Raw genomic sequence first — 19,789 nt, 5'->3', positions numbered from 1 at the left:
GCTCCCAATCGGGCGGGAGAGTGCGAATGACTCTGCAGCACCGACTGAGCAAAAGCTAGGTCCTCATCAGCCAGGGTATCAAACTTGTAGAATTTAGCAAAGGTGTTTGACCCCGACCAAGTTGGCGCACGGCAAAGCTGTAATGCCGAGACGCCTCGGGCAGCCGCCCAAGAGCCCACCTTCCTAGTGGAATGGTCCTTAAACGAATTTGGAACCGGCAATCCAGCCGTAGAATGAGCCTGCTGAATCGTATTACAGATCCAGCGAGCAATAGTCTGCTTCGAAGCAGGTGCGCCAATCTTATTAGCAGCATACAGGACAAACAGTGCTTCTGTTTTCCTAAGTCTAGCCGTTCTGGCTACATAAATCTTCAAAGCTCTGACTACGTCCAGGGACCTGGAATCCTCCAAGTCACTCGGAGCCACAGGCACCACGATAGGTTGGTTCAGATGGAATGAAGAAACCACCTTAGGCAAAAATTGAGGGCGTGTCCTCAATTCCGCTCTATCCACATGAAAAATCAAGTAGGGGCTCTTGTAAGACAAGGCCGCCAATTCTGACACTCGCCTTGCCGATGCCAAGGCCAACAACATGACCACCTTCCAGGTAAGAAATTTCAACTCAACCTTGTTAAGTGGTTCAAACCAGTGTGATTTTAGGAACTGCAACACCACGTTCAGGTCCCACGGTGCCACTGGAGGCACATAAGGAGGCTGGATGTGCAGCAATCCCTTTACAAACGTCTGGACTTCTGGAAGAGAAGCCAATTCCTTCTGAAAGAAAATCGAAAGGGCTGAAATTTGTACCTTAACAGAACCTAATTTCAGTCCCATATCCGCTCCTGTCTGCAGGAAGTGGAGAAAACGCCCCAGATGAAAATCTTCCGTAGGCGCGTTCTTGGTTTCACACCAAGACACATACTTTCGCCAGATACGGTGATAATGTTTCACCGTCACCTCCTTCCTAGCCTTTATTAAAGTAGGGATGACCTCCTCCGGAATCCCCTTCTCCGCTAGGATTCGGCGTTCAACCGCCATGCCGTCAAACGTAACCGCGGTAAGTCTTGGAATATACAGGGCCCCTGTTGCAACAGGTCCTCCCTCAGAGGGAGAGGCCAGGGATCTCCTGTGAGCATCTCTTGAAGATCTGAGTACCAGGCCCTTCGAGGCCAGTCTGGAACAACGAGTATCGTCTGTACTCTTCTTCGCCTTATGATCCTCAACACTTTTGTGATGAGAGGAAGAGGAGGAAACACGTAGACCGAGTGGAACACCCACGGCGTTACCAGGGAGTCTACTGCTACTGCCTGAGGGTCCCGAGACTTGGCACAATACCTCCGAAGCTTTTTGTTGAGGCGTGACGCCATCATGTCTATTTGAGGAATTCCCCAAAGACGTGTTATGTCTGCAAAGACTTCTTGATGAAGTCCCCACTCTCCTGGATGGAGATCGTGTCTGCTGAGGAAGTCTGCTTCCCAGTTGTCCACTCCCGGAATGAAGACAGCCGACAGAGCGCTTACGTGATTTTCCGCCCAGCGAAGAATCCTTGTGGCTTCCGCCATCGCGACTCTGCTTCTTGTCCCGCCTTGGCGGTTCACATGAGCCACTGCTGTGACATTGTCTGATTGAATCAGAACTGGTAGGTTTCGAAGAAGACTCTCCGCTCGAAGGCCGTTGTATATGGCCCTGAGTTCCAACACATTGATGTGTAGACAGGACTCCTGGTCTGACCACAGTCCCTGAAAATTTCTTCCTTGGGTGACTGCTCCCCACCCTCGGAGGCTCGCGTCCGTGGTTACCAGGATCCAGTCCTGAATTCCGAACCTGCGACCCTCCAGCAGGTGAGCACTTTGCAGCCACCATAGGAGAGACACCCTGGCCCCTGGGGACAGAGTTATTTTCCGATGTAAGTGCAGATGCGACCCGGACAATTTGTCCAGAAGGTCCCATTGAAACGTCCTCGCATGGAACCTGCCGAAGGGGATGGCCTCGTAGGCCGCCACCATTTTTCACAGAACTCGAGTGCACTGATGAACTGACCCCCTTTTCGGTTTTAGCAGGTCTCTGACCATGTTCTGGATGTCCTGGGCTTTTTCCAACGGGAGAAAAACCTTCATTTGTTCCGTATCCAGTATCATACCTAGGAACGTTAGTCGAGTTGTCGGAATCAACTGTGACTTCGGTAGATTCAGACTCCAACAGTGTTGCTGGAGCACTCTCAGAGAGAGCGTTACACTGCTCAGCAATTTCTCTCTTGATCTCGCCTTTATCCGGAGATCGTCCAAGTATGGGATAATTGTGACTCCATGCTTGCGCAGAACCACCATCATTTCCGCCATTATCTTGGTGAAAATCCTTGGGGCCGTGGAAAGCCCAAACGGCAACATCTGAAATTGGTAATGACAATCCTGTACAGCGAATCTCAGGTACTCCTGGTGGGAGGGATATATGGGGACATGAAGGTACGCATCCTTTATGTCCAGTGACACCATAAACTCCCCCTCCTCCATACTGGCTATAATCGCCTTGAGCGATTCCATCTTGAATTTGAATCTTTTCATGTACAGGTTTAGGGATTTTAGGTTCAAAATAGGTCTTACCGAACCGTCCGGTTTCGGGAACACAAAGAGGGTTGAGTAGTAGCCTCTTCCCTGCTGGTTCAAGGGAACCCTGATAATTACTTGCTGTAGACACAGCATTTGAATTGCAGCTTTCACTACATTCCGATCTGGTGTAGAAGCTGGTAATGCAGACTTGAAAAATCGGCGCGGGGGCACCTCCTCGAATTCCAGTTTGTAACCCTGGGAAACTATTTCCAACACCCAAAGATTCAGGTCTGCGCAGACTCAGGCCTGGCTGAAAAGTCGAAGACGTGCCCCCACCGGTGCGGAGTCCCGCAGGGGAGCCCCAGCGTCATGCCAAGGATTTTGTAGTAGCCGGGGAGGACTTTTGTTCCTGGGCACCGGCCGAAGCGGGTGCTCTTTTCCCTCTAGCCTTACCTCTGGCAAGGAAGGAGGACCCCCGACCTCTTCTGGACTTTTGCGACCGAAAGGACTGCATCTGATACGGTGGTATTTTCTTTTGCTGTTGGGGAATAAATGGTAAAAAAATAGGATTTTACTTACCGGTAAATCTATTTCTCGTAGTCCGTAGAGGATGCTGGGGACTCCGTAAGGACCATGGGGAATAGACGGGCTCCGCAGGAGATAGGGCACTTTAAGAAAGCTTTGGATTCTGGGTGTGCACTGGCTCCTCCCTCTATGTCCCTCCTCAAGACCTCAGTTAGAGAAACTGTGCCCAGAGGATATGAACAGTACGAGGAAAGGATTTATGTAACCTAAGGGCGAGATTCATAACAGCCACACCAATCAAACCGTATAACTTGTGATAAACTACCCAGTTAACAGTATGAACAAGTAACATAGCCTCGGTTCAAGACCGACCAACTATTAACATAACCCTTATGTAAGCAATAACTATATACAAGTCTTGCAGAAGAAGTCCGCACTTGGGACGGGCGCCCAGCATCCTCTACGGACTACGAGAAATAGATTTACCGGTAAGTAAAATCCTATTTTCTCTAACGTCCTAGAGGATGCTGGGGACTCCGTAAGAACCATGGGGATTATACCAAAGCTCCCAAACGGGCGGGAGAGTGCGGATGACTCTGCAGCACCGATTGAGCAAACAGGAGGTCCTCCTCAGCCAGGGTATCAAACTTATAGAACTTGCAAAGGCGTTTGACCCCGACCAAGTAGCAGCTCGGCACAGTTGTAGTGCCGAGACCCCTCGGGCAGCCGCCCAAGAAGAGCCCACCTTCCTAGTGGAATGGGCCTTAACCGATTTAGGCAATGGCAATCCTGCCGTAGAATGCGCCTGCGGAATCGTGTTACAGATCCAGCGAGCAATTGTCTGCTTTGAAGCAGGCGCGCCAACCTTGTTGGCCGCATACAGAACAAACAGAGCTTCAGTCTTCCTGATCCTAGCTGTTCTGGTCACGTAAATCTTCAAAGCCCTGACCACATCCAGGGACTCGGAGTCCTCCAAGTCCCGTGTAGCCACAGGCACGACAATAGGTTGGTTCATATGAAAAGATGAGACCACCTTGGGCAGAAATTGAGAACGAGTCCTCAACTCTGCCCTATCCACGTGAAAAATCGAGTATGGGCTTATATATGATAAAGCCGCTAATTCCGAAACACGCCTTGCAGAAGCCAAGGCCAACAACATGACCACGTTCCAAGTGAGGTATTTCAACTCCACTGTTTTGAGTGGTTCAAACCAAGGTGACTTGAGGAAACTTAATACCACGTTAAGATCCCAAGGCGCCACCGGAGGTACAAAGGGAGGCTGAATATGTAGCACTCCCTTCACAAAAGTCTGTACTTCAGGAAGAGAAGCCAATTCTCTTTGACAGAAAATGGATAAGGCCGAAATTTTGACCTTTATGGACCCTAATTTTAGGCCCAAATTCACTCCCGTTTGAAGGAAGTGAAGCAGACGGCCCAAATGGAACTCCTCCGTAGGAGCAGCTCTGGCCTCACACCAAGAAACATATTTCCGCCATATGCGGTGATAATGTTTCAATGTCACATCCTTCCTAGCCTTGATCAGGGTAGGAATGACCTCCTCCAGAATCCCTTTTTCAGCTAGGATCTGGCGTTCAACCGCCATACCGTCAAACGCAGCCACGGTAAGTCTTGGAACAGACAGGGCCCCTGCTGCAGCAGGTCCTGCCTTAGAGGAAGAGGCCACGGATCTTCTGTGAGCAACTCTTGCATATCCGGATACCAAGTCCTCCTTGGCCAATCTGGAACAATGAGAATTGTTCTGACCCCTCTTAGTCTTATTAATCTCAACACCTTGGGTATGAGAGGCAGAGGAGGAAACACATAGACCGATCTGAACACCCATGGTGTCACCAGAGCGTCTACCGCTACCACCTGAGGGTCTCTTGACCTGGCGCAATACCTCTTTAGCTTTTTGTTGAGACGGGACTCCATCATGTCTATTTGAGGCAGTCCCCACCGATCCACGATCTGTGTGAAGACTTCTTGATGAAGTCCCCACTCTCATGGATGCAGGTCGTGCCTGCTGAGGAAGTCCGCCTCCCAGTTGTCCACCCCCGGGATGAACACTGCTGATAGTGCGCTTACATGGCCTTCCGCCCAGCGCAGAAACCTGGTTGCCTCAGCCATGGCCACTCTGCTCCTTGTGCCACCTTGGCGGTTTACATGAGCCACTGCCGTGATATTGTCCGACTGAATCAGAACCGGTTTGTTCTGAAGCCACTCCTCCGCCTGGCGTAGGGCATTGTAAATGGCCCTTAACTCCAGGACATTGATGTGGAGACAAGTCTCTAGGCTTGACCAGAGACCTTGGAAATTTCTTCCCAGTGCGATAGCCCCCCAACCTCGGAGGCTCGCGTCAGTGGTCACTAGGATCCAGTCCTGAATGCCGAACCTGCGACCCTCTAGGAGGTGAGCACTGTGCAGCCACCACAGGAGAGATACCCTGGCCCTGGGAGACAGGGTGACCCGTTTCTGCATATGTAGATGGGACTCGGACCATTTGTCCAATAGGTCCCATTGGAAAGTCCTCGCATGGAACCTGCCGAAGGGGATGGCCTCGCATGAAGCCACCATCTTCCCCAGAACCTTTGTGCAATGATGCTTCGAAACCTTTTTTGGCTTTAAAAAGGTTCCTGACCAGGGCTATGAGATCCTGAGCCTTCTCCACCGGAAGAAAAACTCTTTTTTGGTCTGTGTCTAGAATCAAGCCCAAAAAGGTCAGACGCTTTGCAGGTACTAGCTGGGATTTCGGTAAATTGAGAATCCAGCCGTGCATCTGCAACATCTTCACGGACAGAGACACGCTGTCCAGCAAGTTCTCCCGAGATCTCGCCTTTATAAGGAGATCGTCCAAGTACGGGATAATTGTGACTCCCTGCTTGCGCAGGAGCACCATCATTTCCGCCATTACCTTGGTGAAAATTCTCGGGGCCGTGGAAAGACCAAACGGCAACGTCTGAAATTGGTAGTGACAATCCTGTACTGCAAATCTCAGAAACGCCTGGTGAGGGGGGAAAATCGGAACATGAAGGTACGCATCCTTTATGTCCAGGGACACCATCCAATCCCCTCTCTCCAGGCTGGCGATGACCATTCTGAGCGATTTCATTTTGAACTTGAACCTCTTCAAGTACAGGTTCAGGGATTTTAGATTTAGAATGGGTCTGACCGAACCGTCCGGTTTCGGTACCACAAACAGGGATGAATAATAACCCTCTCCTTGCTGGAGATGAGGAACCTTGATTATCACCTGTTGAATGTACAATTAGTGAATTGCCGCTAACACTAGCTCCCTCTCTGACGGGGAAGCCGGCAGAGCCGATTTGAAAAACCGGCGAGAGGGCATGTCTTCGAATTCCAGTCTGTATCCCTGGGAAACAATCTCTATTGCCCAGGGATCCACCTGTGATTGAACCCAGACGTGGCTGAAAAGACGAAGACGTGCCCCCACTTGATCTGACACCCCCCCGGAAAGCCCCAGCGTCATGCTGTGGACTTTGCGGAAGTAGGGGAGGACATCTGCTCCTGGGAACTAGCTGAGTGCAGCTTTTTTCCCTTGCCTTTACCTCTGGCAATGAAGGACGATCCTCGTACCTTCTTGTTTTTATTGGAACGAAAGGACTGCATTTGATAATGTGGTACCTTCTTAGAATGCTGCGGGGGAACATAAGGTAAAAAATTTGATTTACCGGCCGTAGCAGTAGAGACTAGGTCTGAGAGGCCTTCTCCAAACAACTCCTCCCCCTTGTAAGGCAATGACTCCATATGCCGCTTTGAGTTCGGCGTCTCCCGTCCACTGTCGGGTCCACAAGAGCCGCCTAGCAGAAATAGACATAGCGTTTATTCTAGAGCTTAGTAAACAAATGTCTCTCTGAGCATCCCTCATATACCAGGCAGCATCTCTGATATGCTCCATGGTCATTAGAATGGTATTTCTATCTAAGGTGTCCATCTCCGTAGATAAGGAGTCTGCCCATACCACAGCAGCACTACAAACCCAGGCCGACGCCATTGCCGGCCTAACTATAGTTCCTGAATGTGTGTAAATGTGCTTCATGGTAATTTCCTGCTTGCGATCAGCAGGATCCTTGAGGGAAGCAGTATCCGGAGAAGGCAGTGCCACCTTCTTGGATAAGCGTGTCAGCGCCTTGTCTACTTTAGGCGCAGATTCCCATCGTATCCGATCCTTCTGTGGAAAAGGATACGCCATGAGAATCCTTTTGGGAACATGGAGTCTCCTATCCGGAGATTCCCAAGCCTTTTCGCATAATTCGCTTAGCTAAAATGAGGACGGAAACGTGACCTCAGGCTTTTTCCCTTTATACATGTGAACCCTCGTGTCAGGGACAGGGGGTTCCTCCGTGATATGCAAAACCTCTTTTATGGCAATAATCATGTACCTAATACCTTTTGCCACCTTCGGCTGTAATTTTGCATCCTCATAGTCGACACTAGAGTCAGTATCCGTGTCGAGATCTGTGTCAGCGACCTGGGATATGGGGCGCTTTTGAGACCCTGAAGGTCCTGGCACCACAGAGACAGGCACGGACTGGCTACCTGACTGATCCCTAGCTTCAGCCTTGTCTAATCTTTTATGCAGGAGATTTACATTTGCATTCAAGACATTCAGCATATCCACCCATTCCGGTGTCGGTGTTGCCGATGGCGACCTGACATTCAAGCACTGCCCCTCCACATTAAGCGAGCCTTCCTCATCAAACATGTCGACACACACGTACCGACACACTGCACACACCCAGGGAAACTTTTTCTGAAGACAGTATCCCCTGAAAGGCCCTTTGGAGAGACAGAGAGAGAGTATGCTAGCACACACCCCAGCGCAACAACCTGGAGACCAACACAGAATGCTTTTCCCCAGCAGCACTGTATTATACTTTATCCGCCAATTATGTGCCCCCCCTCTCTTTTTAAACTCCCTTCACCGTGTGTAAGCAGGGGAGAGTCCGGGGAGCTTCCTCTCAGCGTTCTGTGGAGAGAGAAATGGCGCTGGTGAGTGCTGAGGGAGAAGCCCCGCCCCCTCGGCGGAGGGGCTTCTGTCCCGCTCAAAATCGTGTAAAATGGCGGGGGCTCAATTATATACATGTACAGTGCCCAGCTGTACATGTATATACCTATTTGCCATCTAAGAGGTGTTATTATTGCTGCCCAGGGCCCCCCCCCTGCACCCTGCACCCATACAGTGACCGGAGTGTGTGAGGTGATGTGGAGCAATGACGCACAGCTGCAATGCTGTGCGTTACCTCTGTGAAGCTGAAGGCTTCTGCCGCCTGAGAATCTTCTTGCTTCTGTTCTTCTGGCTCTGTGAGGAGAACGGCGGCGTGGCTCCGGGGGTGGACGCCCAGGACGAACCTGTGTACACCCCCTCTGAAGCTAATGGTGTCCAGTAGCCGAGGAAGCAGATCCTATCAGTTAAGTAGGTCTGCCCCTCTCTCCTCAGTCCCTCGATGCAGGGAGCCTATTGCCAGCAGTGCTCCCTGTGAAAAAGTAAAAATCCAAACAAAAATGCTTTATGTAGCAAAGAACTCAAGAGAGCTCCCTGCAGTGCGCCCTTCATCCTCTGGGCACAGTGTAAAACTGAGGTCTGGAGGAGGGACATAGAGGGAGGAGCCAGTGCACACCCAGTATCTCTATCCATGGTACCAAATTCAGCCGTTAGATCATCTGTCCATGCTGAAATTGCGCTACATACCCATGCCGATGCAATTGTCGGTCTTAGCACAGCTCCAGTATGCAAATAAATAGACTTTAAAGTAGTCTCCTGCCTGCGATCCGCAGGATCCTTGAGGGTCGCTGTGTCTGGAGACGGTAGCGCCACTTTCTTGGACAGGCGCGTTAAGGCCTTGTCCACAGTGGGAGGTGATTCCCAACGCACCCTGTCCTGTTTAGGGAAGGGGTATGCCATATAAATTCTTTTGGGGATCTGCGTTCTCTTTTCCGGAGTCTCCCAAGCCTTTTCAAAGAATTCATTTAGTTCATGAGATGTGGGAAAATTTATAATCTGTTTCTTTCCCTTAAACATGTGCACCCTCGTGTCTGGAACAGAGGGTTCATCAGCAATATGCAACACATCCCTTATTGCCACAATCATACACTGAATGCTTTTTGTCACCTTAGGGTGAAATTTTACTTCATCATAGTCAACACTGGAATCAGAGTCCATGTCGGTAGTAGTGTCCACAATTTGTGCCAAGGGACGTTTTTGAGACCCCGATGGGCCCTGTGAGTCGGTCCAATCCGAGGATTGACCCCCTGATGCCTCCCCTGATTCAGCCTTATCGAGCCTCTTATGTAAAGAAGCCACACTTGCATTCAACATATGCCACATGTCCATCCATTCCTGAGTCGGCACAACCGACGGGGACACACCACTCATTTGCTCCACCTCCTCCTTGGAGAAGCCTTCCGCCTCAGACATGTCGACACGCACGTACCGACACCCCACACACACAGGGATATACCTATAAGGGGACAAATCTCCAACCAGGCCCTTTGGAGAGACAGAGAGAGAGTATGCCAGCACACACCCAGCGCTCAAATAACACTGGAAAAACAAAATGACCAGATAGCGCTTTTTTATATACTATCCAAATTCCCACTCACTGCGTTACCAATGTGCCCCCCCCTCCTCTTTTTCCAGCCTGTGAAGTGTTCAGCAGGGGTGAGACCAGGGAGCCAGCGTTCTCATGCAGCTTCTGTGGAGAAAATGGCGCTGGTTAGTGCTGAGGATCAAGCTCCGCCCCCCAATGGCGTGCTTCGGTCCCAGTGCAATTGTAATAAAATGGCGGGGGATCTGTGATTTACTGCCTACGCAGCCTAATCATACTCTATTGTGCCCAAAATTGAGGATTATTGCTGCCCAGGGCGCCCCCCCTGCGCCCTGCACCCATCAGTGCTGCCTCTGTGTGTTGTGTCTGGGAGCAATGGCGCGCCCTTACCTCACGAAGATCTGAAGTCTTCTGCCGCCTGAGATGTCTTCCGTCTTCTCATACTCACCCGGCTTCTATCTTCCGGCATCTGTGAGGACGGCGGCGGGGCTCCGGAACGAACCCCAGGGTGAGACCTGTGTTCCGACTCCCTCTGGAGCTAATGGTGTCCAGTAGCCTAAGAAGCAGAGCCTATCAGTTAAGTAGGTCTGCTTCTCTCCCCTCAGTCCCACGATGCAGGGAGCCTGTTGCCAACAGGACTCCCTGAAAATAAAAAACCTAACAAAATTCTTTTTCTACAGAAAACTCAGGAGAGCTCTCTGCAGTGTACCCTTTCTCCTCTGGGCACAGAATCTAACTGAGGTCTGGAGGAGGGGCATAGAGGGAGGAGCCAGTGCACACCCATAGGAAACGTTCTTTTTAGGTGCCCATGTCTCCTACGGAGCCCGTCTATACCCCATGGTCCTTACGGAGTCCCCAGCATCCTCTAGGACGTAAGAGAAACCAAGATCAGTGCGTAACTGCAATTGTGAGCTATATTATTCTGTGACTTGATTACATGCTCTTACAGATATGTCACTTGAACCTCTACTGTACAGTTACCTCAGGGGCAGAAGTAGGAGAAGGTGTGTGTCTCCTATTCTTGAACTCTTCATAATGGAGTGAAACACCACTGAGCTGCAGGATCTTCTGGATGAAAGCTGGAGGCTGATGGATGTCCACTGGAAAAGTGTGACCAGTGTCTCTTACGGCCTCATCACAATAATCTAGTCTGAGGACAACAGACAGTGAATTTAAGAGCTAGAGATTGTGTGATTACATATGAAAGAAATACAAAAGACAAAATGATCCAAAAATACAAAAAAAAAAACCAACAAAAAAACTAGATCTAAAAGTTCATAGAAACAATCTATTTCTCACAAACTGACCTTTTGATGCGTATCTCCAGAGCAGTCCCTGTGGCAGACTCTGGCGGCGTATTCTCAATTCTGATGATGGTATCTAGGAAGGTAACCTTAATCCTCCGCAACACTGCAAAAGATTGAAGACATAATGTGACACAAAGCAGAATAAACAAGTGATATTGTGATCTAAGAGTATCTTACTGCAAAGTGAGGTGATGGCACTAAGGGGCAGAATGACATAGAGAGAGGGGAGAGAGTGTAGTCTACCTGCTCTTTGCAGTTTGACACAGTGCAGGTGTTAGATAACCATTCTACCTGTTTCTATTGTTTGGGCAAACATCTCCAATCCTTCAATGGGCTGTGGGGGCTCGGAAGGCTCTTCTGCCTGCTCCTTCAGGCACTCCTGGGCTAGCTGCATGCTGGTGGTCATACATGAGGACCAGCTATGAGATTCCGCCCCTGCTGAAGCTGGGAATATGAAAGTGATGTGAGGAAGACATGGACAGCAGGTTGGTAAGGAAAACAGTTTCCCTATGCTTGCTGAACTGTAAATTCTGCACTTTTTTAAACAATATAAAGCACGGAAACCAGTGACTCACAGTTGAAGACAATATCGGACAAGTACAGGGTAACTAAGCATAACTACATCAGTAGATGACACTGAGATAAGTATCAAGGTGGCCGAGAACTGTAGGATTTGGGCAGTTGAGGATTATTAAAGTAATAAACGGATAATCACATGAGGGAAGAGGGCCCTACTCGTGAGAGCTGACATTCTAAAGGGGAGGGGTAGACAGACAGGGGTGACAGAGATGTAAATGGGAGAGGAGTGAGTGAGTGCTTTGTAAGTCAGTGTGAGAAGTTTGAATTGGATTCTGAAAGGGAAGGGGAGCCAGTGAAGGGCTTGTAGGAGAGGGGAGGTGGATGTAGTGCATTTGGTGAGGAAGATGAACCGGGCAGCAGCATTGAGGATAGATTGGAGTGGAGAGAGGTAATTGTCAGGGAGGCCAGATAGGAGGAGATTACAGTAATCCAGTCTGGAAATAAATCAGTGAGTGGATAATGGTGGCATCCTGGGTGAGAAAGGGTCTGATCCTGAAAAAAATTTTGAGATGAAAATGACAAGTTTGTGAGAGGTGCTGAATGTGTGGTCTGAAAGAGAGGGAGGAGGATTACGCAAAGACAGCGTACTAGGGGGCTAGAGGAGATAGTCGTGCCATCAATGGATAATGAGATTGTGGAAGGTGAGGTTGTGCGGGAGGGTGTGAAGATGATCAGCTCAGTCTTGGACATGTTGAGTTTAAGAAAGCGCTGGGACATCCAGGAAGAGAGATAGCAGAGAGACAGTTGGAGGTACAAGTGAGGACAGCCGGGTAGAGATCAGGGAAGGAAAGGCAGATTTCAGTGTCATCAGCATAGAGGTGATATTGGAAGGTAAAAGAACTAATGAGTTCACCTAAAGAGGATGTATAGAGAGAGAAAAGGGTAGGACCAAGAACAGAACCTTGGGTGACACCAACAGTTAGTGGAAGTGGGGGGAGTTAGTGTCATGAGAGGAGACAGAGAGGGAATGATCAGAGAGGTAGGAGGAAAGCCATGAGAGGGCAGTATCACGCAGACCAAGAGAGTGAAGGATTTGCAGAAGAAGAGGGGGGTCCACAATGTCAAAAGCAGCAGAGAGGTCAAGAAGAATAAGCAGAGAGTAGTGGCCCTTAGATTTGGCTGCATAGAGGTCACTGCACACTTTTGTGAGGGCAGTTTCAGTGGAGTGGACAGAACGGAAACCAGACTGGAATGGGTCAAGCAGTGAGTGGGAGGAAAGAAAGGCAGTGAGGCGGTTATGGACAATACGCTCAGGGAGTTTGGAGGCAAAAGGGAGGAGAGAGATGGGTTGATAGTTGGAAAGGGTGTTTGGATCAAGGGTAGCCTTTTTAAGAATAGGGGAGATGAGTGCATGCTTGAAGACAGAGGGGACAGTACCTGATGAGAGGGAGAGATTGAGAAGGTGGGCAAGATGGGAACAGGCAGAAGGAGAGAGGTAGTGGAGGAGGTGGGAGGGGATAGGGTCAAGTGGGGAGGTGGTGTGGGGGGAGGAACGGATGAGGGCCATGACTACCTCACCAGATACATGGGAGAAAGATGTCAGAGTTGGTGAGAGGGAAGGGGAGGGGTGGCAAGGGATGGGTGGTGGCTGATTGCTGGTCTGGTGGGATGCGATGTCCTGACGTATGGAGTGAATCCTGAATGTAAAATAAGTGGCAAAGTCAAGAGCAGATAATGAGGAAGGGAGAGAAGGTGGTGGTGGGCAGAGGAGGGAGTTGACAGTGGCAAAGTGGTGTCGGGGCTTTGAAGACCGGGTAGAGATGAGAATTTTGAAGTATGATTGTTTAGAGAGGGAAAGGGCAGCACTGAAGGATGAGAGCATGAATTTGAAATGGAGGAAGTCTGCCTTAGAGCGTGATTTCCTCCACTGTCGCTCGGCAGTACATGAGCATTTTTGAAGTTATCTGGTGCATTTGCTGTGCCAGGGTTGAGGTGTTGATCTGCGAGGGTAAATAGTGGTTTGTGGAGCGACAGAGTCAAGAGCAGAAGTAAGAGATGCATTGTATAGGGATGTGGCTTATTCAGGATATGTGTGAGAGAGAATAGGAGAGAGAAGCGAGTCGAACAGGGAGGATAGGGATGAGGTGTCAATAGCCTCAATGTTACGCTTAGTGACGGTAGCCTTACGAGGGAGAGATGGGGAAGCAGAGATAGATAAGTTGAAAGAGATCAGGTGGTTGTCAGAGAGGGGAAAAGGGGAATTGGAGAAATCAGAAATATCGCAGCGGTGAATGAAAACCAGATCTAGTGAGCTCCCATTCACATGGGAGGGTGAGGTGGTCCACTGGGAGAGACCAAGTGAAGAGGTGAGGTTAAGGAGTTTACAGGCAGGTAATTTAGTGGGGTTATCGATAGGGATGTTGAAATCACAGAGGATAATGGAGAGAATGTCAGACGAGAGGAATTGAGGTAGCCAGGAAGCAAAATTTTCAAGGAATTTGGAGGAAATGCCAGGTGGACGGTAAATGACAGCAACTCGAAGACTAGGAGTAATCCAGGTTTCTGTAATGGCCAGGAGGTGCAGGGAATTGGAAATAAAAAGGTCATGAGTAGGGGCCAGTTTGTTGCAAATTTGGCATTCCAGTGGGCACAGGATAGGGGGTAGGAGTTTGTGGGAGAGATGTGAATGAGATTATCAGGGTTGCTGGAGCGTTGACGTAAGATTCATTTGGAAGGAAGGGATATAGTAGGTGTAATGATGGTGCTGGGTCCTTGGCTAGGAAGGGAGACTGGAGAAGAGAGGCATGGAGGGAGTGTAGAATGATAGTTGTGGAGTAGAGGTGAGGTGACAGGCAGAGGAGGGAGAGAGCAGGGTTGAGTAGTGGGGTAGAGAGCGGTGAGGGGGCAGAAGTAGATTGCAAATGGGAAAAAGAAGAGGAGGGGAAGGGAGGCAGAGGGGAGGATGGGAGACAGAGGAGAGGAGAAAGGATGAGATGTAGGAGACTGGGAGAGAAGGATAGAGGTGGTACCAGGGGACAGAATAAAGGGTTAGGAAAACAAGGATTAATGGGGGATGTTGCCAACCTGTCCATAGTGTGGATGGGGTAAATAGTGGTAGTAAAATGAGAATAGGAGGAGGAGTGGTGGCTGAATGAGAGAGCAGTGGAGCTGTAGAAATAAAAAGACGATTTGCAAGTATTAAAATGTGCTTAATGTCTACAGGTTAACAGTAAGGCAAATGTTTTGCTGATATAAGATGGAAAATTACACAGTGTTAGCAAACAGCAAGTCAGTGTTCCTTTATTAACTATACTTCTTGGTGCAAAATTATTTTTTCAGGAATTTGTAGGGTCCGATTAAAATTGCATTACAGGTGTTTGTTTTTTGGGGGGTTTTTTTCTTTGCAGAAAGTGATTGTATAGTTTCCTGAGCCAGTGAGGACTGGATAATATTAGAAGTGAACATACATTTGTAGTTGGGATGCAGTCCAAGTAGTGTTGGTTTTGAAGGATGTTTTGCATTTGTTTGTCGTTTCATTTCAGTTTCCGTCCAGTTTAAGTCCAGTATAAGTCACAGACGACATCCTTAGAAACATTCATTCTTTGATAACATTCATCCCAGTCTGATTCAGCCAAGGATTATTCAATAATACCTCATTATTACACAGCACTACTCCCATATAAGGCAGCTGATATTCTTAATAGGCCATTTCTACTTATTGTCCATGTTTTATAGTGAATGTTTTTAGCAATGCTACTTTAATCTTAACATTTATTTAATGTTGACTCATCTAACTATATTTATTTTTATATTATTGCTTTTGTTTCCATTTGCACTGCATAATAGTAACATCAATCTACATGTATTTTAAGACTCAGCCCATTCTCCAGACCTTTGCAATCCATTGTAGCACATTTTCAGCGTCTGTTACAGTATATTAGAAAGGTAAATCAATCAGCTTTTACCTGCTCATTACCATATGTTATTTATTTATGTTATCATCTCCTCAACATACAACACTACATAAAATGATGATTTAAAAATAAAGGCTAAGTAAAAAACTGCAAGTAGCAGCTAGAGTATTTGCAGTTAATGATCATCCAGTATGGAGTCTATCTCCCACTGGCAGTGGGACATTTATTATCGGAAGCATTGTCATTCTGTTACGTTAGGTGAAAGTGGTTAATATAAGATAATATTTGAGTGAACATCTCCGTTAATATGCTTTTGCTGATGCATCATGAGCGCAGACGATTCCTGCGTATTGCAGACAGGAAGAATACTTGGTACTTACCGGCCCTATACTTGGGTCGACAAGTCACCTGGAGTTCTGACACCTCCAGAGTACAGTTTTCTGTGACAAGTGCTGACCAAGGGATGGTAACCGAGATACTGCCAATAAAGCCATCGATAATCTCCAGTGGAGCCCCTGCTGAGTCCAAGAGGTCATTCACAGCCTGATTGGGATCAGAGACAAAACAGAGACAGACAGTGAAGAATTAGAAGAGTAGAAGGTTGTGAAATTAATGCGCTATTATATACAGCAGAGAGGACGGTATTGAGAGGAGAATTAAACAAGGTGAACAGGATAGAAAAATAACAAATGGCACATTGACATTTGCTATGAATAAACATACACCGCTCTATATACAATGTCAGCTCTATGATAAGAGTACTCCCAGTTTTAAGTCTCCTCATTGGAGAAGTATGTATGTGGGCCTGCCACCTAATAGCTGTGACATGTGTAATACAGGTAATGATGAATGTCCATGACGAGATACCTGCACCTTAAACCAGTTCTGTTACTTATACCGAAGTTAAAACAAATGACCTATTTAAACAGATTTTCATCTCCTACTTTAAATTGGCCATATAATAAATAATATAAATAATAAAAGCTACACCTAAATAACTGTCAGAATCTATGCTAAACAAGTAAAGCATACGAGGAGTTTTCACTAGGATGCAGACACTCTACTGGTTCACTGGCTATATGGAACTTCATATTGGGTGGGATGTAATTCCGCCTAACTTTGGCGGCTGTGCAGGAATCCAGACAAACTCTGACTTTTTTTTTTAAAGGGGCAATCACTTACAAGGCATGATTTTGCCTTGTAAGTGATTAACCCTTTAAAAAAAATGTCCGCGTTTGGCCGGCATACCGCACAGGCGCCAAACTCGGGAGGCATTACATCCCGCCCATTATCTTTTTTGATCGCACATCAACTTCTCACATGTGTATTATATATGATAAAATATTCAAGGAGAAAATACCAACTTCTTTTAAATAAGAATGCATTAGGAGAAATGCACTTTAATGCAATGGACATCACAAGTTTTCTCATAGAAATATGAGGGAAAACTTGCAATGTCGATGACGTGCACAGCTGGACATCGTGGCACACTGCTCTGAATTTAGGGCCTAATTCAGTAAGGATTGCAAATTCTGCTAATTAGCAGAATTTGCAATCCTTTGGATCGCATGCTGGGGGCCGCCCATCGCAGGGCAGGGCTGCCCAGCAGGCTGACAGCTGCCTCCCCCCCTTGATAAAGCAGAAATTGTGATCACATTGCAATTTCTGCTTCATCGCAGGAATTAGGGATGCCTCCTGCCGGCGCAGCTTACCTGCGCCTGCAGGAGGCCCGGCACCATGTTCCCAATCGCGGCGGCTGCATGTGACGTCACGCCCCTGCCGCAATCACACCCCTGCCACGCCCCCACTCGTGCCGCAGCGCCTGCCATTTGGCCGCCTCGGCCCGCGCAACGTTCTGTCTCTACCCTGGAAACGCCCCACCCCGCCCGCCTCTGCCTGATTGACAGGTAGAGGCGATCGCATTTTCTGCGGCCCCCCGCAGAAAGTGCAGGTGCATGCGCAGAATTGGCGTTGTGCATGCGCCCACGGGGCAATCGCAATAATTCCGGTTGGAACGCGATTTGCAATCCAATCTTTATTATCCAACTAATCTCCACCAAATTCGATCTGCAAGCAGAGACTAGACAGTTTAAGTACAGTATATTCTATTGACAGTCTACATATGAATATTTAATGTTGCCTATCACACAGGTTCTCAAACTCGGTTCTCAGGACCCCACACAGTGCATGTTTTGCAGGTCTCCTCACAGAATCACAAGTGACATAATTAGCTCCACCTGTGGACCTTTTAAAATGTGTCATCGAGTAATTAATACACCTGTGCACCTGCTGGGTTACCTGCAAAACATGCACTGTGTGGGGTCCTGAGGACCGAGTTTGAGAACCACTGGCCTATCAATATGGCTCCTCCAAACCATAATACAAAGCATTTATTAATGCGACAATATGAACACAAGCAGAAATGTAATGTAACAAAGAGGATGGTATAGAAAAAGTGTTACACACACATGTGGAGCTCAAAGGACAAATTATTCCACCATATGTCAGAAATAATACTGAGACGATAATCACCCTAGATATTCCAGATGATAATGGTCCACCGTTTCTGTAATAGACCTAAAAGATAGTGACCACCTCCACACAATAGATAATGGCGGTTGGACACAAAGACAAAAAGAAAATATATAGTGCAGTGATCCTTTGTCAATTATTGGATTTAATCAACTGATGCACTTATAAACACACGAATATATGTCAGCATTTCACAGATGATTCCACTGGTACAAGATGATGGCTTTCAGGTGAATCTTAGCATGAAGAATGCTTAAATCTGTAAGACAGAATGTGCTTGCCTCCACATAGTGTATATAGGAGCGCAAGTAAAAAATATATGGTGCAGTAGTCTTTGTAAAAAAACACTTAATTAAGTGCTTGTTCTTCCAAACTTCTGCCCACAAGGGAACCTGGCAGCTCCACGGCAACCGCTCTGAGGGTCTTTTTGATCTCCTGCATTCGGATCCAGAGATCTCCTTTTGGGACCCGTGGGTTTGTGTGCTGTTTGCTGAGCTGCTGTGCCTTCTTTTGGATTGTTGTACCATGCTTTTGAATCTTTCACGTTTGTAAGTGCATCTTGTATTAAATTTGTGTTTTTTTTACAAAGACTACTGCACCATATATTTTTTACTTGCGCTCCTATATACACTATGTGGAGGCAAGCACATTCTGTCTTACAGATTTAAGCATTCTTCATGCTAAGATTCACCTGAAAGCCATCATCTTGTACCAGTGGAATCATCTGTGAAATGCTGACATATATTTGTGTGTTTGTAAGTGCATCAGTTGATTAAATCCAATAATTGAAAAAGGATCACTGCTCTATATATTTTCTTTTTGTCTTTGTGTCCAACTGCCAATAACTATTGTGTGGAGGTGGTCACTATCTTTTAGGTCTATTACAGAAACGGTGGACCATTATCATCTGGAATATCTAGGGTGATTATCGTCTCAGTATTATTTCTGACATATGGTGGAATAATTTGTCCTTTGAGCGCCACATGTGTGTGTAACACTGTTTCTATACCATTTGATCTCCGTGTCTTGGATGTACACTTTTGTTATACTCATTTGGGCTGCATCTCTGGTCTTAATTGCGCACTGGAGTTCTCATTTTCTCTATTACCTTGTAACAAAGAGGATAACATAAAGGTCATGAGAATAGCAAATGCTGACTATAGTTTAGTAACCTGGATGGATGCTAGGGCATTTGGCCACCCTAACCAGTCACAAAGAACATCAGTAATTGAATAGTGTTTCAGAGTGACAGCTGAGGATTTCCTGGACTATATTCAAGCCTTCCTTCCAGAAGCAAATGACTACTGTTTCTTGGAATCACCCATGACATTTAACAAGATACGGTACTATGCTTAATATATTTGCTAAAAGGTAAGGTTAACCAAACATCCTCCCACTACTGCAACTTGTAGAGTCATACACATTTTAATAAAATCTATCACAATAATTGCATAATTTAAAAAAAAAATGTAAAAAACAAAATAAAATGTAATGGTTGATTGTGGTCAAATGGCACATTTACAATACAAGATTCTTTAATAGACGATCACTAGATTACGAATTTATATTTTTCAAAGTTGCCTTTAGCTTAAATAATAAGATTTTACTTACCGGTAAATCTATTTCTCGTAGTCCGTAGAGGATGCTGGGACTCCGTAAGGACCATGGGGAACAGACGGGCTCCGCAGGAGATAGGGCACTTTAAGAAAGCTTTGGACTCTGGGTGTGCACTGGCTCCTCCCTCTATGCCCCTCCTCCAGACCTCAGTTAGGGAAACTGTGCCGGGAGGAGATGGACAGTACGAGGAAGGATTTTTGTAAATCTAAGGGCGAGATCCATACCAGCCACACCAATCACACCGTATAACTTGTGAGACACTAC

At 47.3% G+C, this 19,789-nt stretch overlaps 1 protein-coding gene across 2 annotated transcripts in view; it reads right to left on the bottom strand.

The window, feature by feature from the left end:
• Positions 1-19,789, bottom strand: part of ATG2A (autophagy related 2A) — a 336,387-nt gene that overhangs the window by 287,719 nt on the left and 28,879 nt on the right. For both annotated transcript variants that reach the window (XM_063944836.1, XM_063944835.1), the window contains exons 2-5: positions 15,757-15,919; positions 11,235-11,387; positions 10,944-11,046; positions 10,618-10,786 (exon numbers count right to left, since the gene is read on the bottom strand). In XM_063944836.1, coding sequence (XP_063800906.1) covers positions 10,618-10,786; positions 10,944-11,046; positions 11,235-11,387; positions 15,757-15,919 — 588 coding nt within the window. The remainder of the gene's footprint in view (positions 1-10,617; positions 10,787-10,943; positions 11,047-11,234; positions 11,388-15,756; positions 15,920-19,789) is intronic.

Source organism: Pseudophryne corroboree, chromosome 11 (assembly GCF_028390025.1).
Source record: "Pseudophryne corroboree isolate aPseCor3 chromosome 11, aPseCor3.hap2, whole genome shotgun sequence".
NCBI classification, from domain to species: domain Eukaryota; kingdom Metazoa; phylum Chordata; class Amphibia; order Anura; family Myobatrachidae; genus Pseudophryne; species Pseudophryne corroboree.
This window is presented reverse-complemented; position numbering and strand designations above follow the sequence as displayed.